Source organism: Oncorhynchus keta, chromosome 1 (assembly GCF_023373465.1).
Source record: "Oncorhynchus keta strain PuntledgeMale-10-30-2019 chromosome 1, Oket_V2, whole genome shotgun sequence".
NCBI lineage: Eukaryota > Metazoa > Chordata > Actinopteri > Salmoniformes > Salmonidae > Oncorhynchus > Oncorhynchus keta.
Genome location: NC_068421.1, coordinates 61958746 through 61981047, shown reverse-complemented (window position 1 = coordinate 61981047; position 22302 = coordinate 61958746). Strand labels below are relative to the sequence as shown.

Below are 22302 nucleotides of genomic sequence, written 5' to 3'. Positions count from 1 at the left end.
GTAGATTAGAGATATGGACAGAATAGATTTGGACAGATAAGGACAGAATAGATATGGACAGAATAGTGGGAGGACAGGACACAGAAGAAGGAGAAGGATAGGTTTTTCTTTACTCAGTCTCATATAGAGGCAGCAGTCTAGGCCTTTATCTGGGATGGCTAGATAGGAACAGAGATGGACAGAATAGTGGAAGGACACAGTAAAAGGAGGCGGCCAATGAGAGATGGCAGATTCAGTCTCCCATGGTAACCCAGCTGATGTGTGGATCTCCCTCCCCTGTGTCCTCCCTCTGCTCTCTTCCCTCTCCGCTCACCCCCCCAGAGAACTACTATCATGATAGGAAGATGATGTAACTCTCTCTTTTTATTTCTGATCTCTCTCTCTTCCTTTTCTCTCTCATCCCTCTCCCTTCCCCTCTCTCTCTCTCGCTCTCGCTCTCTCTCTAAACAGTGGTTCACCGGTACCCAGTGTTTCTGGGTCGGCCACATCGTTCATCCCTGAGACAGGAGCCACTGCATATTCAGAGAGTCCTCAAGGTGAACCGGACCCTCTACATTGGAGCCAGGTATGTTTTCTAGACACAAGCAACCAAATGTATTCAGCCATCTTTTATAACCCTGCATTGTCTGTGTATCCTCAGTCACATATTCAAGTAAATGCAGTAATCTGTGGTGGGTGGGTTCAGACCAGAGGTCACACAGGTTGAGGAAGTCATGTTGTCTGCGCTCTCTAACAATAAAATGCTAATTAATTACTTAAAAATCATACAATGTGATTTTCTGGATTTTTGTTTTAGATTCCGTCTCTCACAGTTGAAGTGTACCTATGATAACTATTACAGACCTCTACATGCTTTGTAAGTAGGAAAACCTGCAAAATCGGCAGTGTATCAAATACTTGTTCTCCCCACTGTATGTCCATGTAGGGCAGACATATGGTGGTGGTTACAGCAGAGGAGGTAGCTAGGCCATAGACATCCCCAATTAGTAGCTCCATACTTGGTCATGAAATGACCCGATCTATGGCCTTTGGCGTTTCTCTAACCTCAAATCCAGAGGCCTAATAATAAATATGTAAATTCCTGCAGCATTTGGCTCCAGACACTCTGGCTACACAGCCTAATAATAAAACCTAAAGCCAAAATACGGGAGGGCTATAGTCACTGCTACCTGTCTGACTGCAGGTTAGTGATAAAATGCAACCACATCCAGGGGACACTTTGACACATCTTTTAGTACCGCTGTTACAGGATAGAGAAGGTAAACTAATACCTATGTCTCAGTGACCCGGATGATGGTGAAATCCAATAGCTTGATGGGACGAGAACGCTACCGTTGTAGCAACGGTGTATATTTATATATTTCTACATAAGTAGTGGTTAATGGCAGTCTTCGCAGTCCCCGGCAGAAAGTGATCTGATTGGAAAGCAGGGGATTTATTTTGTGTGTGTGTGTGTGTGTGTGTGTGTGTGTGTGTGTGTGTGTGTGTGTGTGTGTGTGTGTGTGTGTGTGTGTGTGTGTGTGTGTGTGTGTGTGTGTGTGTGTGTGTGTGTGTGTGTGTGTGTGTGTGTGTGTGTGTGTGTGTGCACCTGTTTCTGTGATCGTGTGTGTGTGTTGAGCTGGGCAGCCGAGTGCCAAGCAGTGAGAGATTTAAAAGTGCGACGGCGCCTTTGGGGAGTACCTGTGGGGAGGCCTGCTGATTGGTTGAAAGCTGTAGCAGAGTGGCTAGCCTGATAAGAGGCTCCAGTGAGCCCAAATCCTGTCACCATTAGCATAGGTGTTCATACTGCAAGGACTATTAAAGCCCTGCCCGAGCCCCAAGTACTCGTGGGATGCTACCACCGCACTACCACTCTGTCCTCTCCCATTTACTGGCTGATGACAGATGGAGAGAGAGGGAGGGCAAGAAAGAGAGAGAGAGAGAGAGAGAGAGAGAGAGTACCCACACCTAGTCTCTCTACTGTATTAGCTAACCACGCTCCAGTGTTTTTCTCTCCGTAATCAGATGTGTGGACTCCCTGAACCTGTCGCACAACTCCAGATCCACTGGACTAATGCACACAAATAAACCAATTGAGCAGTGTTCATCCGGAGAAGAGAGAGGTTACCAAGGAACGTGGCCAAAACATTATTAATTGGTTTGTAATTGTGGCAAACCGTAAGATGATTTTACCATATGCAGCAGGAGGGAGGAAGTAGAATATATCTCTCCATTAGAGGCTGAAGAGTGAGCGTGAGCAGAGCCACTGGCTGTGACCGTGGCCGTGGAGAGACACTGACCTCAGAGGTCACCGGGGGGTTCATCTAGAGCAGTGGTTCATAACCTTTTCTGTAGTGTAGCACACCTTAATGGCTAATGGGATAAAACATTTTGTTGCACACCCAAAATGTCTCTATTAATGTATTTAGTGGTAATGACCTCAATCTTATCTGATCCATACTGCAAATCATCGATTTTCTGTGAAAAAGTTTTCTATAGATGCAATACTGTTTATTTGAACTATTTACATAGTTTGCATAGTCCCTTACTCATTATGATTAATTTGTGTGTACACCTTTAAGAGCATCCTGCAATCTGTGCCAGAAATATAAAAAATGTAGCTCCTGTAAAATAGGTCTTTAGTTTTGAACGTTTTGAGCTAGATACCAGCTAGATACCTGCGGTTTTCTACAAAGCGAGGCTCCGTTTGTTTCTGTTTGTTTTCAGGTTCATCTATTTGTGTGGCGTTCTCTGCAAAGTCAGTGTCTGCCGACTCCGAAAGGCTCAGAGAAGCTCAGTGTCTGTACGGCCCAAAAATAACATTATTTTTTGTCAATTTTGGACAGTTCACAGGGTTCTTGCCTATAAATACGAGCGGCAATCCACACACATCTGTTAACTCAATTTGCAGTTCTTCAAATACCAGTCAGAGGAATTATGAGTGGTTGTCAAGGAGATTGACGGCCTAGCCTGCCTTCTGAACATCCTGCAACATAAACAATGTAAAAATGCAACAGTAAGGCAGAGAGACAGCAGGCCTCAGCTTTGCATCATTCAAACAACCTGATGGAGACAGTTAGATAGGAGAGAGAGCAGAACAATCTTCAGACCTCTTCAAACCACAGCAGCCTTGGCTGCTCACCACACCGACTAGGAGGCCTGTTCACATTTTTATATGTTAATACTGGACAGGGTTGAAGTGCTCTAGATGTGATTATGCCACACAAACGGCTCTACTTGAATGTTTGTAGCCTGCTTAAACTTTGACTCAGCCCAATGAGCGAAGCACAGAGTAAGTGTATAGTAATTCTATCCACACCACTTAGCCATGTCCTGCATTGTGAGGGAGGTAACCTAGGGAGGGAATCATTTAACAAACCTAGAGGAGCCACCAGTGAATAACTCACTAGAGTAGCACTAAGGCTTACCCTATTCCCCTCACCAGGGACACACACACACATGCACGCACACTCTGACACACACACACACATGTAAGCACACATGCATGCAAACTCTGACACACACACACACACACACACACACACACACACACACACACACACACACACACACACACACACACACACACACACACACACACACATAAACACTCAGAGAGATGCTGCCTTCTGCTGATGAGAGGAGTAAGGCGGAGCAATGCCGATGGGAGGCAGAGCAGGATCTAGGAGATAAGATCGATACTGCTGCAATAGAAGCTATGGCAGATTTACAGATTAGAACATTCAATGCCTGGTGTCTGAAAGGAGCTCAGCACAGGATGAGCCTCCATCTTATTCATGCTAAATACAGGTCCTGCATCAATATGCAACATCAGCTGTTAGCGTCTTCCATAAGGTTCCTACCCTAACTCAGATTCCAAAGACACTTTCACAGGCACGGCAAGGTTATACAAGAATGATTCATCCATTAGCAGTGAGTGCAGTGTGGGGCAGTGAGTAGCGTGAATGCATGGAGATGGTATTATATGATGGGTCCTCTCATTGGCATTGTGTGCTGCTGTGTGGGGGTGGGTTATGAACGCGGGCATACTGCTTGATTAAATCATCTATTAATTAAATTTCTTCCCAAGTGAGACAGATATGGAGAATTCAGGCCTCCCAGCAAAACCACATTTTGTCAACTCAAATGAGACTAAACAAAACCAGGGGGAAAAACCGAGTTCTTATTATGCAATTCTACATTTTTATTCATCACCCATAGCCTGAAATGCATCACATTACAGAACCACATTATACAGAACTGAATACAAATCTGTTTTATTCAGATTTATTGTAAAATGTTGCATAGATATAGCCCACATATGTCATAGCCTACAGTGTATGAACAGACAAAGATGATGTGGATTCTTACATTTTTTGGATTCAATCTTTTATTGTTCTCCAATCATTATTCGGCAGCATGTCCAGAATTGTCCATAGGACAGTAGAGTATTTGTAGAGGCATTATGTGCAAGAGCATGTGGACTGCAGTTGAGTGCCTGTCTAAGACTTAGCTTTGTCTTACTGTTGGCTGACTGCCGTGCTCTTTGTCTGTCAGAGATGACCTTTTCCGCGTGGAGCTGGACAATGTGGCGGGAGACGAGATGTTCTACAGTAAGGTGAGACCCTGTCCATGCACTCACACCTCAGACATCTTACAGTACTATCTGACCAGTTTAATTGACATCGTTGTACTGTCTGTCCGTGGCTAACTACTCTGTCCTCTCTGTGTCTGTCTGTTGTAGAAGAGAACATGGGAGTCCAACAAAAATGACATCAGGACCTGCCGAATGAAGGGCAAGCACGAGGTGGGCTGGGGAATGAGTCATTGTGCATGCACACACAGACACACACACACACACACAGTTACAGGTTTGCACACATTCACACACACACACACACACGCACACACACAAACACACACTGAAACATGGCACAGGCCCCACTTTGCCACCTGGAGCAGGGCATTCATGGTGCCAACGGTTTGACTGGCGTCCTGCTGGTTCTACCTAGCGGAGGGGGCATGACCATGTGTCACCCCAGTATTACTGCTCACCTAAATCATTACACACTTCACAGGTCCAGCCCTCCCATCCTTTACAAACATGGCCGCCCCGCAAAACATTCCAGTTGCGGTGTGTGCCCTCACAAAATGGAGGGGAGCGGTGAAACCAAGGAGGTGAGCTGAGATGCGGTGAAGAATGAACAGTGAAACAGTCCCCACAGTCAACCCAACCCACGCATGACTACCTCAGCTATCTCTCACACACCCACTCTCTCTCCTCAGCCCTTCTCTCTCCCAGCCACCACATAGCGGATCAGTGCCTTCCTGTCCGACTTCAAACACATTATCCCAGCTCACACACCAACCGACCAGAGAATTATTGAAAGGTGTCTGTGTGGGAAAGTGAGGGGAGTGAAGGCAGTCCAGGTTGAGCCCCACCAGGCAGAAAAAAATGACTGATTTAACACTGAAAATAATACCTGACATCAAATCTGTGTGAGACACCTCGAGACAAAGGCACAATGGAGAATAGGGAGAGGGAGGTGGAGGAAACAAAGACGGGTATGGGGGAGAGAGGGGGAGTCAGTCCCACCTGCATGCCCCTAAGGGGGGCCACAGGCCTGACTGAGAAGGATAAAAGGCCATCCTGGCCCTAGTGACTGTGGTAATGCAGTGAGCCCCTCATCCTGTTCTCTGTGGCCTGGCCTTCACACACACATACACGCACACATGTACTGTACAGTGAGGTCCAAAATGATTGACACCCTTGATAAAGATGAGCAGAAATTACTGTATAAAATGAACTGAGCTAAAGTCAACACACAATCTTCGCATTTTGACACCTTAAAAAGGATTACATTGGATTTTTTTCCTACCAATCTACACAACCTATATATTATATATATATTTTAATTGAAGATGTGTTGATTGCGTATGTCTTCACACCCTGAGTTAACACTTGGTGGAAGCACCTTTAAAAGCTATTAGCATCTGTGAATCTTTTTAAACAAGATTCTACCAACCTTCCAAGGCTCTTAGGGCAACATATATCCATTATTTATGTAAAAATTGCTCAACCTCAGTAAATTTGGTTGGGAATCATTGATGGACACTAATACTCAAATCATGTCTCTGGTTTTCAAACAGTGTAAGGGGTGTGTAACTGGTGGCAGCGAAGTCAGACGCAGGAGAGCAGAACTGGGTAATAACCGGAGCAGTTTAATATACATATATATAACCACCGGCATCCAGAATAATAGACAATGGGTACAAAGCACGTCGCGCACAAGCCAACAATGTGCACAAGCACTTACAAGAAACAATACCACACAAAGACATGGGAGAAACAGAGGGTTAAATACACAACACTAATGAGGGAATGAAAACCAGGTGTGTGGGAAAACAAGACAAAATAAATGAAAAATGGATCGGCGATGGCTAGAAGACCGGTGATGTCGACCACCGAACACCGCCCGAACAAGGAGAGGAACCGACTTCGGCAGGTAGCCTAGTTGTTAGAGCATTGGACTAGTAACTGAAAGGATGCAAGTTCAAATCCCCGAGCTGACAAGGTACAAATCTGTCGTTCTGCCCCTGAACAGGCAGTTAACCCACTGTTCCTAGGCATGTCATTGAAAATAAGAATTTGTTCTTAACTGACTTGCCTAGTTAAATAAAGGTTAAAAAAAGTATTGATAAACAGATTTAAGTCAGACGGAGACTGGACTATTCAGGAAAGCCGCGGTCAATTCAATATATATATATATCACATGAGAGAGAGAGAGAGAGAGAGAGAGAGAGAGAGAGAGAGAGAGAGAGAGAGAGAGAGAGAGAGAGAGATGGTCAGCCAGGATGCAAACAAAGGGAACGCCATGTAGGCTCTTTAAAGAGCAGTTTTGCATTCTTATGTGCAGCACTTAGTAAGATTGTTTGATCAATATGTTGTTAATACCAACTCTCAGAGGGGGTCTGGATTTCAGTCCTCTGAACAAGACAAGACCAGTCTCACCATGATATGGTTTCACATCTTATTGTATGTTTGTTGTATTGTGTTTCTGCAGATGCCCTAAATACACCAACTCTCCAGCTGAACATGAACATGCTTCTCATTTCCTTAGCAGGCCACATACTGCAGTAATTTGAGTTAAGTGTTTTGGTCAAGGAGAGACCACAGTGTACCCGACAGGGAGCTGACCCTGCAACTCTGGGTCAGCCGTCAGGTGTCCTAACCATTACTGCCACATAGCTGCCTTAGATAGTCTCTGAATCTCACTCCTCCCCTCCTCCCCTTCCTCCTCCTCTTCAGGGGAGATGTTGATGCTGGCCTGTAGTGCATTCACACAGGATTAGCATCAAACAGCCTCTGTGAGATACAAGAGGAGCTTGGGAGAGGCTTAGTACTAACATGCTGAGTAAGAGAGGACGTGGGCACGAAGCGCCTTTTTACGGACAAATTTGTGCTAATTTAGCACTGCTGTTAATTTGTCCTCCGTATTCGCCCTCCGCCCCCACCCTCTCGTGCCCCAGTCATTCTGCCTTACATCAAAGTCTAAGTCAGAATGTTGCCTTGAAATGACAGATCTGCTTCTGATGATCAGAGTCAAGCGTGGATCACCTAAGGAGAGGGAAGTGAGAGGAGAGGAGAACAGAGGGGAGGAGAAAAGGAAAGTAGCCTGCTGGAGCGTGGAAAGAGTTCTGTCTCTCTCTGAGCTCTTGGCAGGTCCCAGCAGTGATGGGCCCATTCGAGCATGCTAGGGAAACCTTTGAGGCTTTAGTGAGAAGCTGTGATGGTATGATGTTTCCCCTATATTCATTTAGCTGCGGCGGTCTCAAAATATGATTAAAAAAATATACAGTACCAGACAAAGGTTTGGACACGCCTACTCATTCAAGGGTTTTTCTTTATTGTCCAAACTTTTGACTGGTACTGTACATATATTTACTTTAAATATTTTGGGGGATGGTAAAACATTGATAAAGTATGTAGAAAATATAATTTAAGTATATATTTTTGAGAACTAACAATCACCAAAATAAAAACTAGATGGTCAGGAAGAATCTAAAATTCCAAAAATGCCATGATTTGGTTTTAATGTCGCTGATAGCATAAGAACACGGCATAAGCCATGACAACAATGTGTAGAATTGCAGGAAACTAGCTTTAAAAATGTATCTCTGCCCAGTGTTGTTCGAGCATTTCTAAACTTGGCTATGGTAATTAGCTCATCCTCAGTTTAGTGACAACATCATGGTCCAAGGAAGTCCGTTTCATTTAGTGGAGTTTCTTAAGTCTCTATGCTTAGTTAATAGTATACTGTAGGTTTATGAAACAAAGAGGAGCCACACCGTTACAGTTGCGATTGTGCAACTGTAACGGCGTTCTTCGTTTGTCGAAAGACAAATGCGACCGAAATGCAGCGTGGTGGTTACTCATGTCTTTAATGAAACAAATGACGATACATGAAATAACTTATAAATACAAAAACAACAAACGGAACGTGAAAACCTAATACAGCCTATCTGGTGAACACTACACAGAGACAGGAACAATCACCCACGAAATACACAGTGAAACCCCGGCTACCTAAATATGGTTCCCAATCAGAGACGAGAATCACCAGAGATTGAGAACCACCTCAGGCAGCCAAGCCTATGCTAGACACACCCCTAATAAACCACAATCCCAATGCCTAAAAAACCCCAATAAGACAACACAATAAACCCATGTCACACCTGGCCTGAACAAAATATAACGAAAACACAAAATACAATGACCAAGGCGTGACAGCAACCAGTTCAACATCAGGAGGATTAGATCAGTGGAAACCAGATGAACTAGGTGGTAGTAATGTAATGCTCTCGAACTGTGGTGGGTTGTTGGAGGGAGTCTTCAGTAGTAATGCTCTCTGACTGTGGTGGGTTGTTGGAGGGAGTCTTCAGTAGTAATGCTCTCTGACTGTGGTGGGTTGTTGGAGGGAGTCTTCAGTAGTAATGCTCTCTGACTGTGGTGGGTTGTTGGAGGGAGTCTTCAGTAGTAATGCTCTCTGACTGTGGTGGGTTGTTGGAGGGAGTCTTCAGTAGTAATGCTCTCTGACTGTGGTGGGTTGTTGGAGGAGTCTTCAAGTAATGCTCTCTGACTGTGGTGGGTTGTTGGAGGGAGTCTTCAGTAGTAATGCTCTCTGACTGTGGTGGGTTGTTGGAGGGAGTCTTCAAGTAATGCTCTCTGACTGTGGTGGGTTGTTGGAGGGAGTCTTCAGTAGTAATGCTCTCTGACTGTGGTGGGTTGTTGGAGGGAGTCTTCAGTAGTAATGCTCTCTGACTGTGGTGGGTTGTTGGAGGGAGTCTTCAGTAGTAATGCTCTCTGACTGTGGTGGGTTGTTGGAGGGAGTCTTCAGTAGTAATGCTCTCTGACTGTGGTGGGTTGTTGGAGAGAGTCTTCAGTAGTAATGCTCTCTGACTGTGGTGGGTTGTTGGAGGGAGTCTTCAGTAGTAATGCTCTCTGACTGTGGTGGGTTGTTGGAGGGAGTCTTCAGTAGTAATGCTCTCTGACTGTGGTGGGTTGTTGGAGGGAGTCTTCAGTGTAATGTGACTGTGGTGGGTTGTTGGAGGAGTCTTCAGTAGTAATGCTCTCTGACTGTGGTGGGTTGTTGGAGGGAGTCTTCAGTAGTAATGCTCTCTGACTGTGGTGGGTTGTTGGAGGGAGTCTTCAGTAGTAATGCTCTCTGACTGTGGTGGGTTGTTGGAGGGAGTCTTCAGTAGTAATGCTCTGTGGTGGGTTGTTGGAGGGAGTCTTCAGTAGTAATGCTCTCTGACTGTGGTGGGTTGTTGGAGGGAGTCTTCAGTAGTAATGCTCTCTGACTGTGGTGGGTTGTTGGAGGGAGTCTTCAGTAGTAATGCTCTCTGACTGTGGTGGGTTGTTGGAGGGAGTCTTCAGTAGTAATGCTCTCTGACTGTGGTGGGTTGTTGGAGGGAGTCTTCAGTAGTAATGCTCTCTGACTGTGGTGGGTTGTTGGAGGGAGTCTTCAGTAGTAATGCTCTCTGACTGTGGTGGGTTGTTGGAGGGAGTCTTCAGTAGTAATGCTCTCTGACTGTGGTGGGTTGTTGGAGGAGTCTGTGGTGGTGTGGGTTGTTGGAGGGAGTCTTCAGTAGTAATGCTCTCTGACTGTGGTGGGTTGTTGGAGGGAGTCTTCAGTAGTAATGCTCTCTGACTGTGGTGGGTTGTTGGAGGGAGTCTTCAGTAGTAATGCTCTCTGACTGTGGTGGGTTGTTGGAGGGAGTCTTCAGTAGTAATGCTCTCTGACTGTGGTGGGTTGTTGGAGGGTCTTCAGTAGTAATGCTCTCTGACTGTGGTGGGTTGTTGGAGGGGTCTTCAGTAGTATGCTCTCTGACTGTGGTGGGTTGTTGGAGAGAGTCTTCAGTAGTAATGCTCTCTGACTGTGGTGGGTTGTTGGAAAGAGTCTTCAGTAGTAATGCTCTCTGACTGTGGTGGGTTGTTGGAGGAGTCTTCAGTAGTAATGCTCTCTGACTGTGGTGGGTTGTTGGAGGGAGTCTTCAGTAGTAATGCTCTCTGACTGTGGTGGGTTGTTGGAGGAGTCTTCAGTAGTATTGCTCTCTGTGGTGGGTTGTTGGAGGGAGTCTTCAGTAGTAATGCTCTCTGACTGTGGTGGGTTGTTGGAGGGAGTCTTCAGTAGTAATGCTCTCTGACTGTGGTGGGTTGTTGGAGGGAGTCTTCAGTAGTAATGCTCTCTGACTGTGGTGGGTTGTTGGAGGGAGTCTTCAGTAGTAATGCTCTCTGACTGTGGTGGGTTGTTGGAGAGAGTCTTCAGTAGTAATGCTCTCTGACTGTGGTGGGTTGTTGGAGGGAGTCTTCAGTAGTAATGCTCTCTGACTGTGGTGGGTTGTTGGAGGGAGTCTTCAGTAGTAATGCTCTCTGACTGTGGTGGGTTGTTGGAGGGAGTCTTCAGTAGTAATGCTCTCTGACTGTGGTGGGTTGTTGGAGGGAGTCTTCAGTAGTAATGCTCTCTGACTGTGGTGGGTTGTTGGAGGGAGTCTTCAGTAGTAATGTTCTCTGACTGTGGTGGGTTGTTGGAGAGAGTCTTCAGTAGTAATGCTCTCTGACTGCGGTGGGTTGTGAGCAGATGTGTTGTGGTAACAGAGGGTTGTTGTTCCTCTAAGCAAGACCTGGGTCTGACTGAAGATAAAGACTGAGGGATGGGTTACAGGCTGGAAATCAGCAGGGAGATGAATGCACTTGTTCAGGTCAACATCTGTATGGGAACGAACCCTCAGTGTGTTCAGTCCCACACACACATCTGACTCAAAGCTCAGAGCCTATGTGCTCTGTTGAACCCTGTGGAAGCACATGCACACACACACACACACACACACACACACACACACACACACACACACACACACACACACACACACACACACACACACACACACACACACACACACACACACACACACACACACACACACACACACACACACACACACACACACACACACTCACAATACCACAAACACCAACGTGTTTGTGTTCATATGTGCGGCACACTGCATAATTCATCCGGGCTGCTCTGTATTAATAATGCAGTGGTGTAACACAAACAGTGAGAAGTGGAGCTGCGATCATCTGGGTCTGGGTCAAGTGAAAGAACTGCCAGCCAGCACAGGTGGCGCTTTGTCTGGAGTGTGCCCAGGGAGAGGGAGGGGTGAGAGAGGAGGAGGGAAACAGGGGGAAGGAGAGCTGAATGTTGGACTATATACAGTACTGTAGACTCCAGGCTGTATGGTTAATATAGGAGCCAAATAAATTCTGGATATGAAGGCAGATTATGACAATAAAATAAAAAATAATAAAAAGTCAAGCAAATAAAGCGATATACCATGGATCACAATGATGTAAGAGATGAGAGGCTTCCAAACAGTATAAATCCCTGTTGTTTATACTGTAGACATCCTGTATTTCAATTTACGCTGCAGGGCCATGCCAAAAGACCACACTTTGTGTGTTAGTTAGGCTTATGTGGTCTTATAAGTATTTATTGATTTTGGCACTGTGTCTCGTTTGTCATTAAGCGTGCAGTGTGTTACATCTGGCTTTAAGATTTCTGCTCAGACTGCAGGTCCACTGAAAAACAAACATTCAAATCATACTGACACGAACACTGAATCTGTGGAGTGACACACACACACAAACACACACACACACAGAGACATGATTTAGTATGCATTGAGCAGTGGCTCCTCGTATGTCACTTGTCTCACTGTCTAGTACCACCGCAGTGTGAGGAATTCTCACCACGCCTCACTCTACACATTTTGGAAAAACGAGAACCCTGTTGGGGACTGGAGCATCTGGAGTATCAGCCCCTCCCCCCCCCTCCTCCCTCTTCTCATCCCTTTAATGACATCAGAGGCTCTGCTCGGTGAGTGGACCCCCGTGGTGGAGGGTCAGAGGCTGAGGCACCAGGTGCAGGGCCAGGAGCTGGAGCCACGCTCACTGGGACAGGAGAGGGGAGGGAGGGGGGAGTGGCTCACTAGGGATTTACATGTATAGGGATAGTCCTCACTGCACTCACACTCACACAGGTGACAGGAATAATATACATGGTCCCTGTTCAACTATCAATGACATGTTGGATCTGCTAGGGATTGGCATGCTGCTTATTAACATGACATGGTAATAAGGGTCGTACTAGTGCAGTTAAACGAGTGCTGGTTGAAAACTCAAGGTTGGCTAGGATTACCATCTGTCAATCAATAGCTGGTGTGAGCCAATGGAAACTCTTTGATACGGCAGGCATGCAGACAGGGAGCTTCCATAGGCCTGAATAATGAGGTGATTGACAGTGTTAATGATGTGATAATTCCTCCCATCATGCATTAAGAAGCCTAATTTCACCTAGCAGTGGGATAATAAGTCACAGACGATCCATACTGATTTCTACCCCCCTTACTTCTCCCTCTCTGTCTCCTATCAGGACGAGTGTCGGAACTTCATGAAGGTTTTGCTGAGTCGACAAGGAGGTCTGTTTGTATGTGGGACCAATGCCTTCAATCCGCTGTGTGCCAACTATACTGTGAGTACCTATAGAACGCACGCACACACACACATACACCATCTCTCTTACTCAAACAGCAGTCATTACTGCTTCGGGAAGCTGAGCACATCTCTACCTGTCAGCAGTTCAGTCATGCATCAGAGTTTAATGATTGGTGCGTCATTGATAAATGGACTATGATTTTTCCTGGAACCTAGAGCTCAATCACAAACACCATTAGGCATATTGCTTACTTGCACATTTACATCTTATTTGCCTCATTTGTTCGATACCTAAGGCAGAGAGAGACAGAGGCCCTTAGCAAGGCAACAAAGGCCCGCTTTCCTCAGATATCGGTTGCTGTTGTACAATGCTTACACTTGTATGGGGAGCTTGCAGATTGTTGGGTTCTGAAAATATGAAATATACTTATTCATGTCACTGAGGGAGAAAGGGGACTGTATCACGTTTACATTCTGTCCGGATATGTGGGACGAAAAGAGACAGTCTGGTACGAGTCAACATGCCAGCCGTGAGTTGGGGAGGAGTGAGCAGAAGTCAGGTCAGATGACGTGAGGAAGAACAGATATCACTAAGGTTCTGTCGAGCAACAGAGATGCATTGGCTGTTCAGATGTGTAGGAGGAGACTCAGCATAGGAGGTAGGGTTAAATATCAGTGCTTGTGTGAATGTGTTTTTTGTCTTATGCAGCTGTATGACCCAATCAGGGAATAAACATGGTTTGAGCTTTATTAAGGGTCTGTGAAATGTTATAAGGTTAATTTATAACCTAACAAGATGATCAGAGTACAGAGACGAGGGCTGGGAGAGTGTGAGCCAGAACTGAAGGGGAGGCTGAACTGAGGAGGAGGCTGTGCTTATGATGTATCTGGATGGTTAGTTTCTTCCCCTCTGGTGAAACCCAGCCAGACCAGTTGGAAGGAAAACGCTAAGTGGTTGTACTGCTCATGTACCTGGAGCTGCTCACCACCTGACCCACTCTGTCCTGAAAGAGGATCAGGCGTACCCCATTTACCTGTTCCATATCACAACCACATCCTTGCTCTGCCAATCAGACAACAAAAAAAGTGTGCATAAATATGAATCATTTGCTCAGTCGGTTTCTCAACGTTCCTCCAGAATATCTATTAGCAGAGGGAAACGGGGAGGGAGAAAGGAGGAGGTGGATGGGGGTCCAGTTTCACCATCAAAGGCTTTCAAATAAGTGATATGTTCAGTCTGTCACGTCTCCAACATACCAGCACACTGACTCCCTCCTCTATACCTGGCCCATTATCTCTGGCTGTTAATGACACTAAGCAGTGCAACCTGCGCTGGGCTGACGTGCTCAGGGCTTCTCCTGGGACTAGTTAGCGAACCTAGGGTTTATTTATAGCTAGTTTTAATGACAACCGCCGTATTTAATTTATTTAATTAATTTTCAATCGGTGATGGTGTGTCTGTGTGACGATTTCGCCTGTGGTTATTTAGCTGCATGCGTTTCAAAAGATTGTGTATTTGTGCCATTTGCATAATTGCAGAGGGTGAATAATAATATTGTGAATATTTTATAATATATGCTAATTGCCATACTCTGTGGGCATGTACAGGTAACTACCAAAATAATGGAAACACTTGAGTAAATGAGGGATAGAAAGTATATTGAAAGCAGGTGTTTCCACACAGGTGTGGCTCCTGACTTAATTAAGCAATTAACATCCCATCATGCTTAGGGTCATGTATAATAATTTTGGGCAGGCTATTATTTTGGCAATTATTTTGGCTACCATGGCTATGCCCCCATAGGATGACAATGCCCTCATCAACAAGGCATGTGTGGTCACTGAATGGTTTAATGAGCATGAAAATGATGTAAACCATATGCCATGGTCATCTCAGTCACCCGATCTCAAACCAATTGAACACCTACAGTATGAGAGATTCTGGAGTGGCACCTCAGACAGCGGTTTCCACCATAGAGTTCCAGAAACAGCATTGAAGCTGTTCTGGTTTGGCCCAACGCCCAATTAAGACACTTTATGTTGGAGTTTTCTTCATTTTGGCAGTTGCATGTATGTTTACTGTATGTGAAGGTGAACTTCACTCTGTTTTCCAGCAACATTATATAGTATAGTGAACTGTTTGCGCGTGTTCTTTCCAGGGAGACACTCTGGAGATGGTGGGAGAGACAGTCAGTGGGATGGCCCGCTGTCCCTATGATCCTAAACACGCCAACGTGGCTCTGTTCGCAGGTTTGGAAACACTCATTGCTTTAAACACCTCATTATGTAGCTACAGTAGTTCCCCGTCATCACACAATCTTTGGCCGTGGTTGAAACAATAGGAAACCTTTATTGCACATTACTGAGCAGTAGAAATAGAGGGATTTGTCCACTCTGTACTAGAGGCTCTGTTGCACCACTGTAATTATCTCTAATGTACTTATACATTGTTCATTGATCAACAGTCGAATGCATTGAGTTGTGTAATGTAATGTCAAACTACCTTCTGCGATGTTCTATGCTGTGATATGAGCTGTTATTATGCTGTGTTATGAGCTGTCACTATGCTGTGATATGAGCTGTCATTATGCTGTGATATGAGCTGTCACTATGCTGTGATATGAGCTGTCACTATGCTGTGTTATGAGCTGTCACTATGCTGTGATATGAGCTGTCACTATGCTGTGTTATGAGCTGTCACTATGCTGTGTTATGAGCTGTCACTATGCTGTGTTATGAGCTGTCACTATGCTGTGATATGAGCTGTCACTATGCTGTGTTATGAGCTGTCACTATGCTGTGATATGAGCTGTCATTATGCTGTGATATGAGCTGTCACTATGCTGTGTTATGAGCTGTTACTATGCTGTGATATGAGCTGTCACTATGCTGTGTTATGAGCTGTTACTATGCTGTGATATGAGCTGTCACTATGCTGTGTTATGAGCTGTTACTATGCTGTGTTATGAGCTGTCACTATGCTGTGATATGAGCTGTCACTATGCTGTGTTATGAGCTGTCACTATGCTGTGATATGAGCTGTCACTATGCTGTGTTATGAGCTGTCACTATGCTGTGATATGAGCTGTCATTATGCTGTGTTATGAGCTGTTACTATGCTGTGTTATGAGCTGTTCCCATTGTATCTGACTGTGTGTTTTTTGCCAGAGGGGAATCTGTTTACGGCCACTGTGACGGACTTCCTGGCGATAGACGCTGTGATCTACCGTAGCCTGGGGGACAGTCCTGCACTCCGCACAGTCAAACACGACTCCAAATGGTTCAGAGGTACTTCCACGTGTATTTATTTCTGTGTGCGCCCGTGTGCGTGTGCATCTGTGTGTGTATGTGTCCGCCTGCGTGCGTGTATTTGTTTGTATTTGTTTGTGTGTGTGTTGCCTCTGTTGTTAGAAGGCTCTGTTTATGACTACATCACTTACTATCAGGATCAATATCTGTGTCAGACTCACTGCATTGCCTTAGTCAGCAGCATTCCTGCTGAGGTCAGAGGATCCAGGGCTGAGAGATCAGGTCTGCTCTGTGTCTGTATGTGGCTGGACGGCCTGAGTAGTACTCAGTAGGAACCAAACAATAACACGTTTTGAAACTGACAACGAAAATGAGCCTCCTCATTTAAAAAAAAAAATTCTCAAAGTGTATGCCTGCTTAGCAACGCTGGTGTTTGTGTCTGGGATTAGGGAGTTATCTGACTCGGTCTCTTACAGCTCTATGGAGATGTATTTGTTGTGTAACATGGTCCTCTCCCATCCTTTGCAGAGCCCTATTTTGTCAGTTCAGTGGAATGGGGTCCTCACATCTACTTCTTCTTCAGAGAGATGGCCATGGAGTTTAACTATCTGGAGAAGGTACGAGACAAAATGGTAAAGCTTTGGACACGCCCCTCTGTGTCGTGTGTCTGCCTGCCTGGATGTTCCATCTCATGTTATTATTCAAATGTCAATACCAGCCTGGTACTTCTGATGATCTTTTTCCCTGTATCTGTGCTGTTTGATATCTAGATGGGAAAAAGCTTTTTCAAAACCGCTCCAAATGGCATCAGTCATATCAGAGTGGAAATACGTGCTCATGCAAAAAAAATATGACCATAACAAGAATCCTTTTTATCTAATAAATTAGTAATTCACATTTGGTGGAAATGTGCTAGTGCAGGCATTTTGTGCTGCATGTTTGTAGGGCTCACAGTAAGTGGATACTTACACTGTAGCACGGTAGTTTGGGGTGAGATTGTCCAAAGAAGCAGTTTTCAAATGCACTGATGTTTTCATGAATACTATTAATTGACCATTTTAAAACAATGATCTGTCAAATGTGGTATCATGCATCACAAATACTTTACATTTTTATGAGTTCACCCAAGAGCTAAAAAGGTTTTTATCTTCATTTTGAACGAATGTTCTGACTTAAATCTGTCAAACTTTATTATACATTCTCCATGAGTATGATCCCATGAATATTGGAACCACAAATCTACTGTGTGAAATATGTGTGCTTCCAACTGACCCAGCACCGAAAACTCTGTGCATTGTCATTGATGTGTAGTATGGTGCGAGTTCATTGACTGTTCTGTCTGTTCCACGTGCTTGCGTGCACGTGTGTTCAGGTACAGGTGTCTCGGGTGTCTCGGGTGTGTAAGGGGGACCTGGGTGGTTCTCAGAGGGTGTTGGAGAAGCAGTGGACGTCGTTCCTGAAGGCCAGACTGAACTGCTCCGTCCCTGGAGACTCCCACTTCTACTTCAATCTGCTCCACTCCACCAGCCCTGTCATCAGGATGCACGGCAGGGACATCATCCTGGGAGTCTTCTCCACCCCCGCCAACAGGTACACACACACCGACAGACTGACAGAGGTCCCTGAAGAGAGGGAGATGGTTAGGGCTTATGGGGGAAGATACAGTTCTCGATTAGGCGGAACACATTTATTTGCTTCATGGGTTTGCTTTTAGAGAGGAAGACAGTTAACAGATTGGAGTGATGAAATAGAAAGAAAAGGAATGAGGGATGCTGCCGGGTAAGAGGAGGAGTAGATGAGGTTGAAGATGGCTGCAGAGAAAGCATGAAGGAGCACAATAAACAGACTTAACAGCACAAGAGAGTAGAGGAAATATGTGTCTCCTGTGTTATATACCATATATCATGCAGACGTTTCAGTCTATCGTGTGTGTGTGTGTGTGTGTGTGTGTGTGTGTGTGTGTGTGTGTGTGTGTGTGTGTGTGTGTGTGTGTGTGTGTGTGTGTGTGTGTGTGTGTGTGTGTGTGTGTGTGTGTGTGTGTGTGTGTGTGTGTGTGTGTGTGTGTGTGTGTGGTGAATACAGAGCAGACTCTAATAGGGATTCAACACAGGTCTCCCATGCAGATGAGCCAGCAGGATGCCTATCAGCAGAGAGCAAACCTCAACTAATGCCAGCTCTAATAACATCCTCTACTCATAATGGCTGCTGTTGTGGCAGCCAGGAGAGGAAGAGAGAGGAGGAGGAAGACCCCCTCAAACCCATTCAAGGACAAGGAAGTCAATAATGGGAAACATCTGCAGCGCTACCCCCCGCCACCCTTTAAGAGTTAAAACTGTTTCATCAGCTGTATCTTATCTTTGGGCTGGGGGGATGGGAGGCCTGGGAGGGATGGGAGGGATGGGAGAGGGATGGGGGCTAGATGGGAGCGGTGCACCTGCAGAGAGAGATGGATGGTTTATACAGGGCCAACAACGGCTTACAGATAACACTGTGACCAGCGTGTCAGGGAGAGGCCCAGCTGAACACACACTACCTGCCTAGGCACCGTGCCGCCGCTGTGCTCCATTATAAATCAGAGAAAGAGCGAGAGGGAGAGAGGTACGCTGTAAACCTCCCCAACACTGTGTGGTCCGCTGCAGCATACTTTTAAAGCTCTTACCAGACATATTGCTTTTGCCGGTTGCGTGTGGTGAGCACCGCAGGGAAGAGGGTTTGGGAAATCTGGAGTGGCCATTTTGAGATAGTGTATCATCTCCCGCATGTGCACATTTGCTACCAGTGTGGGAATTGTGGAAAAAGAGCTCTGGTTTAAGAGTTTCCCACCAGCATCCCTCAATGTTTGCTTGTTATTAATTATTTTATCATGCCTTCAAAGCCAGGATAGAGTTTACAGCCCCATGAAGCTTCCTGGTCTGTGGCATTAGCTAGCTAGCCTAGCAACTACACCAAATCCTCCTTGGTTGACTGGTTGACAGTTCAGTGTGTCCACCTCTCCTACCTCTGGTCCTTCCTGTCTGAGGGGATGAACAGTAGGCTTGGGTTTCTTCTAAGCACCTGATCTTTCTCACTGCACGGCACAGCCCAGCCAAACCTCCCGGAGCTGCAGGTGGTCAGGGATCTATAGGAGCAGTGGGGGCTATGAGAGGAGGATATGAGAGAGCCTATGAGCCTGCAGGTAAAGGGGAGGGGTACTTTTTATAGCGGCAGGATAGAGAGACAGACTATTTGAGAAGATAACATGGTGGTGAGCCAAGCCCGGCTAGGCTATGCTATACACTAGCCTGGGGCTAGGCTACTTGGCTACTGTGCAAGGTGGGCTTAGCAGTACTAGACATGGCCTAAAAAGATGGTGCCTGGGCCTCGGCTGGAGAAGTTCCTCCAGGGAAGTGCAGGGCTCTGGGGTGAGTTAGTCACGTATGCTGCTTTTTGTTTTTCAAAACATGGCACCGAGGCTTCAACGCTGCGTACAGAGCCTACATCGACTTTCCCTCCATTTTGGAGGGAAACAGCTCAAATCAAATCAAATCACATTTTATTTGTGACATACACATGGTTAGCAGATGTTAATGCGAGTGTAGCGAAATGCTTGTGCTTCTAGTTCCGACAATGCAGTAATAACCAACAAGTAATCTAACTAACAATTCCAAAACTACTGTCTTATACACAGTGTAAGGGGATAAAGAATATGTACATAAGGATATATGAATGAGTGATGGTACAGAGCAGCATAGGCAAGATACAGTAGATGGTATCGAGTACAGTATATACATATGAGATGAGTATGTAAACAAAGTGGCATAGTTAAAGTGGCGAGTGATACATGTATTACATAAGGATGCAGTAGATGATATAGAGTACGGTATATACGTATACATATGAGATGAATAATGTAGGGTATGTAAAACATTATATTAGGTAGCATTGTGTAAAGTGGCTAGTGATATATTTTACATCATTTCCCATCAATTCCCATTATTAAAGTGGCTGGAGTTGAGTCAGTGTGTTGGCAGCAGCCACTCAATGTTAGTGGTGGCTGTTTAACAGTCTGATGGCCTTGAGATAGAGACTGAAAAACAGCTTCTCGGTCCCAGCTTTGATGCACCTGTACTGACCTCCCCTTCTGGATGATAGCGGGGTGAACAGGCAGTGGCTCGGGTGGTTGTTGTCCTTGATGATCCTTCTGGATGATAGCGGGGTGAACAGGCAGTGGCTCGGGTGGTTGTTGTCCTTGATGATCCTTCTGGATGATAGCGGGGTGAACAGGCAGTGGCTCGGGTGGTTGTTGTCCTTGATGATCCTTCTGGATGATAGCAGGGTGAACAGGCAGTGGCTCGGGTGGTTGTTGTCCTTGATGATCCTTCTGGATGATAGCGGGGTGAACAGGCAGTGGCTCGGGTGGTTGATGTCCTTGATGATCCTTCTGGATGATAGCGGGGTGAACAGGCAGTGGCTCGGGTGGTTGTTGTCCTTGATGATCCTTCTGGATGATAGCAGGGTGAACAGGCAGTGGCTCGGGTGGTTGTTGTCCTTGATGATCCTTCTGGATGATAGCGGGGTGAACAGGCAGTGGCTCGGGTGGTTGTTGTCCTTGATGATCCTTCTGGATGATAGCGGGGTGAACAGGCAGTGGCTCGGGTGGTTGTTGTCCTTGATGATCCTTTTGGCCTTCCTGTGACATCGGGTGGTGTAGGTGTCCTGGAGGGCAGGTAGTTTGCCCCCGGTGATGCGTTGTGCAGACCTCACTACCCTCTGGAGAGCCTTACAGTTGTGGGCGGAGCAGTTGTCGTACCAGGCGGTGATACAGCCCGCCAGGATGCTCTTGATTGTGCATCTAGCTGTAGCCTATTGCGTGTTTATGTGTCTGTTATTAAAGGATGTGAAACAATGTTGCGTATGAATTACAGGGGGCAGTTTGAAGAAGCAAATCCCATTCGAAACATCCTTGCTTTCTCTGTTAAATCTTACTAGATGCTGTTTTAAATCAAACAGGCAATAGCAGATGACCAACAGCAATTTGGGGATATTGACTAATTGCCCCCTTGATGGCCCATCAGGTGTCGATTGGGGCTCTTAAAGTATTCAGATGATTGGTTAGAATAATCTTTCAGAACACACACACCTAGCCTATGGTCAATCAGCACACAGTTGTCCTGAAACTTTCCAGGTCAGTCACATTCTGTCTTCTATTCGTATCGAAAACTAATGCAACTGGTAGTCCATTAATAGGCTACAGTCAGACTTGACATATTGGTGCCAATCACTAGTAGCCTAATACTCCTCCAATGGATGGAGCGATTCGGTGTGCTGCTGACAAGTTTGAGGGAATCGGCCAGAACAAGCCTCAGTGCCTTGCTGAAGGCACTTCCTATCCAACATATGCTGTCTGAGTCTGGTTTCCAATGAAATACCCTAGGCCTAGTTTTATTATTGATAATAATATTATATTGCAAATTGTAAGAAAATAAATCACTACCAGGTTAAAATAACTTTTCTTTGTTTCTTCTAGACTATTAAATATGTGCATTTTTTCCTATATTAGTTCATTAATGTATTAGTAAATTTACGGATTAGGCTAGTACATATTTCAAGTAATCCTCACAACCATGTTTTATTCTGTCTACAAGGAAGGAAATGAAAGGATTGCATATGATTTCTGTTCAATCACATGCAGCTCAGATACTATATCTTTGTCTATAAAAATGTATAGCCTGTTTTCAGTCAGCCGGGGTGCCCCACCAGCCAGCCGTGAGCACGTGGACGAAAGAGTCGCCTACGAAGGAGTTCCGCTTCTTCTGCAGCATTCACTGTAATACATAACGCTTTGTGGCGGTGCTTCGGAGTTAGTCAGAGCAGGGGGGCCCTCTGGAGACCCAGCCTCATAGGAGCCATTAGGATGACATGGTGTCAGAGGGAGGCGTCTCCAGTTGACAGGAGAGCAGTGAGGCTGTGCCACCAGGGAGATGTGGTGGCAGTCACAGCTGAATACCTCCCCTGGGCCCTGGGTTGAGGCAGGAGCT

General features: G+C 45.7%; 1 protein-coding gene across 3 annotated transcripts in view; it reads left to right on the top strand.

Moving 5' to 3' along the window:
• The window catches only part of sema6bb (sema domain, transmembrane domain (TM), and cytoplasmic domain, (semaphorin) 6Bb), a 139206-nt gene that overhangs the window by 68415 nt on the left and 48489 nt on the right, over positions 1–22302 (top strand). Inside the window, exons 3-10 of one of the 3 annotated variants that reach the window (XM_035780500.2) lie at positions 451–565; positions 4537–4597; positions 4724–4786; positions 12975–13073; positions 15196–15286; positions 16205–16324; positions 16814–16902; positions 17664–17875. In XM_035780500.2, the coding sequence (XP_035636393.1) occupies positions 451–565; positions 4537–4597; positions 4724–4786; positions 12975–13073; positions 15196–15286; positions 16205–16324; positions 16814–16902; positions 17664–17875 (850 nt within the window). Of the gene's footprint in view, positions 1–450; positions 566–4536; positions 4598–4723; positions 4787–12974; positions 13074–15195; positions 15287–16204; positions 16325–16813; positions 16918–17657; positions 17876–22302 lie in introns of all 3 variants that reach the window. The other 2 variants (XM_035780491.2, XM_035780480.2) reach the window with 2 other exon arrangements.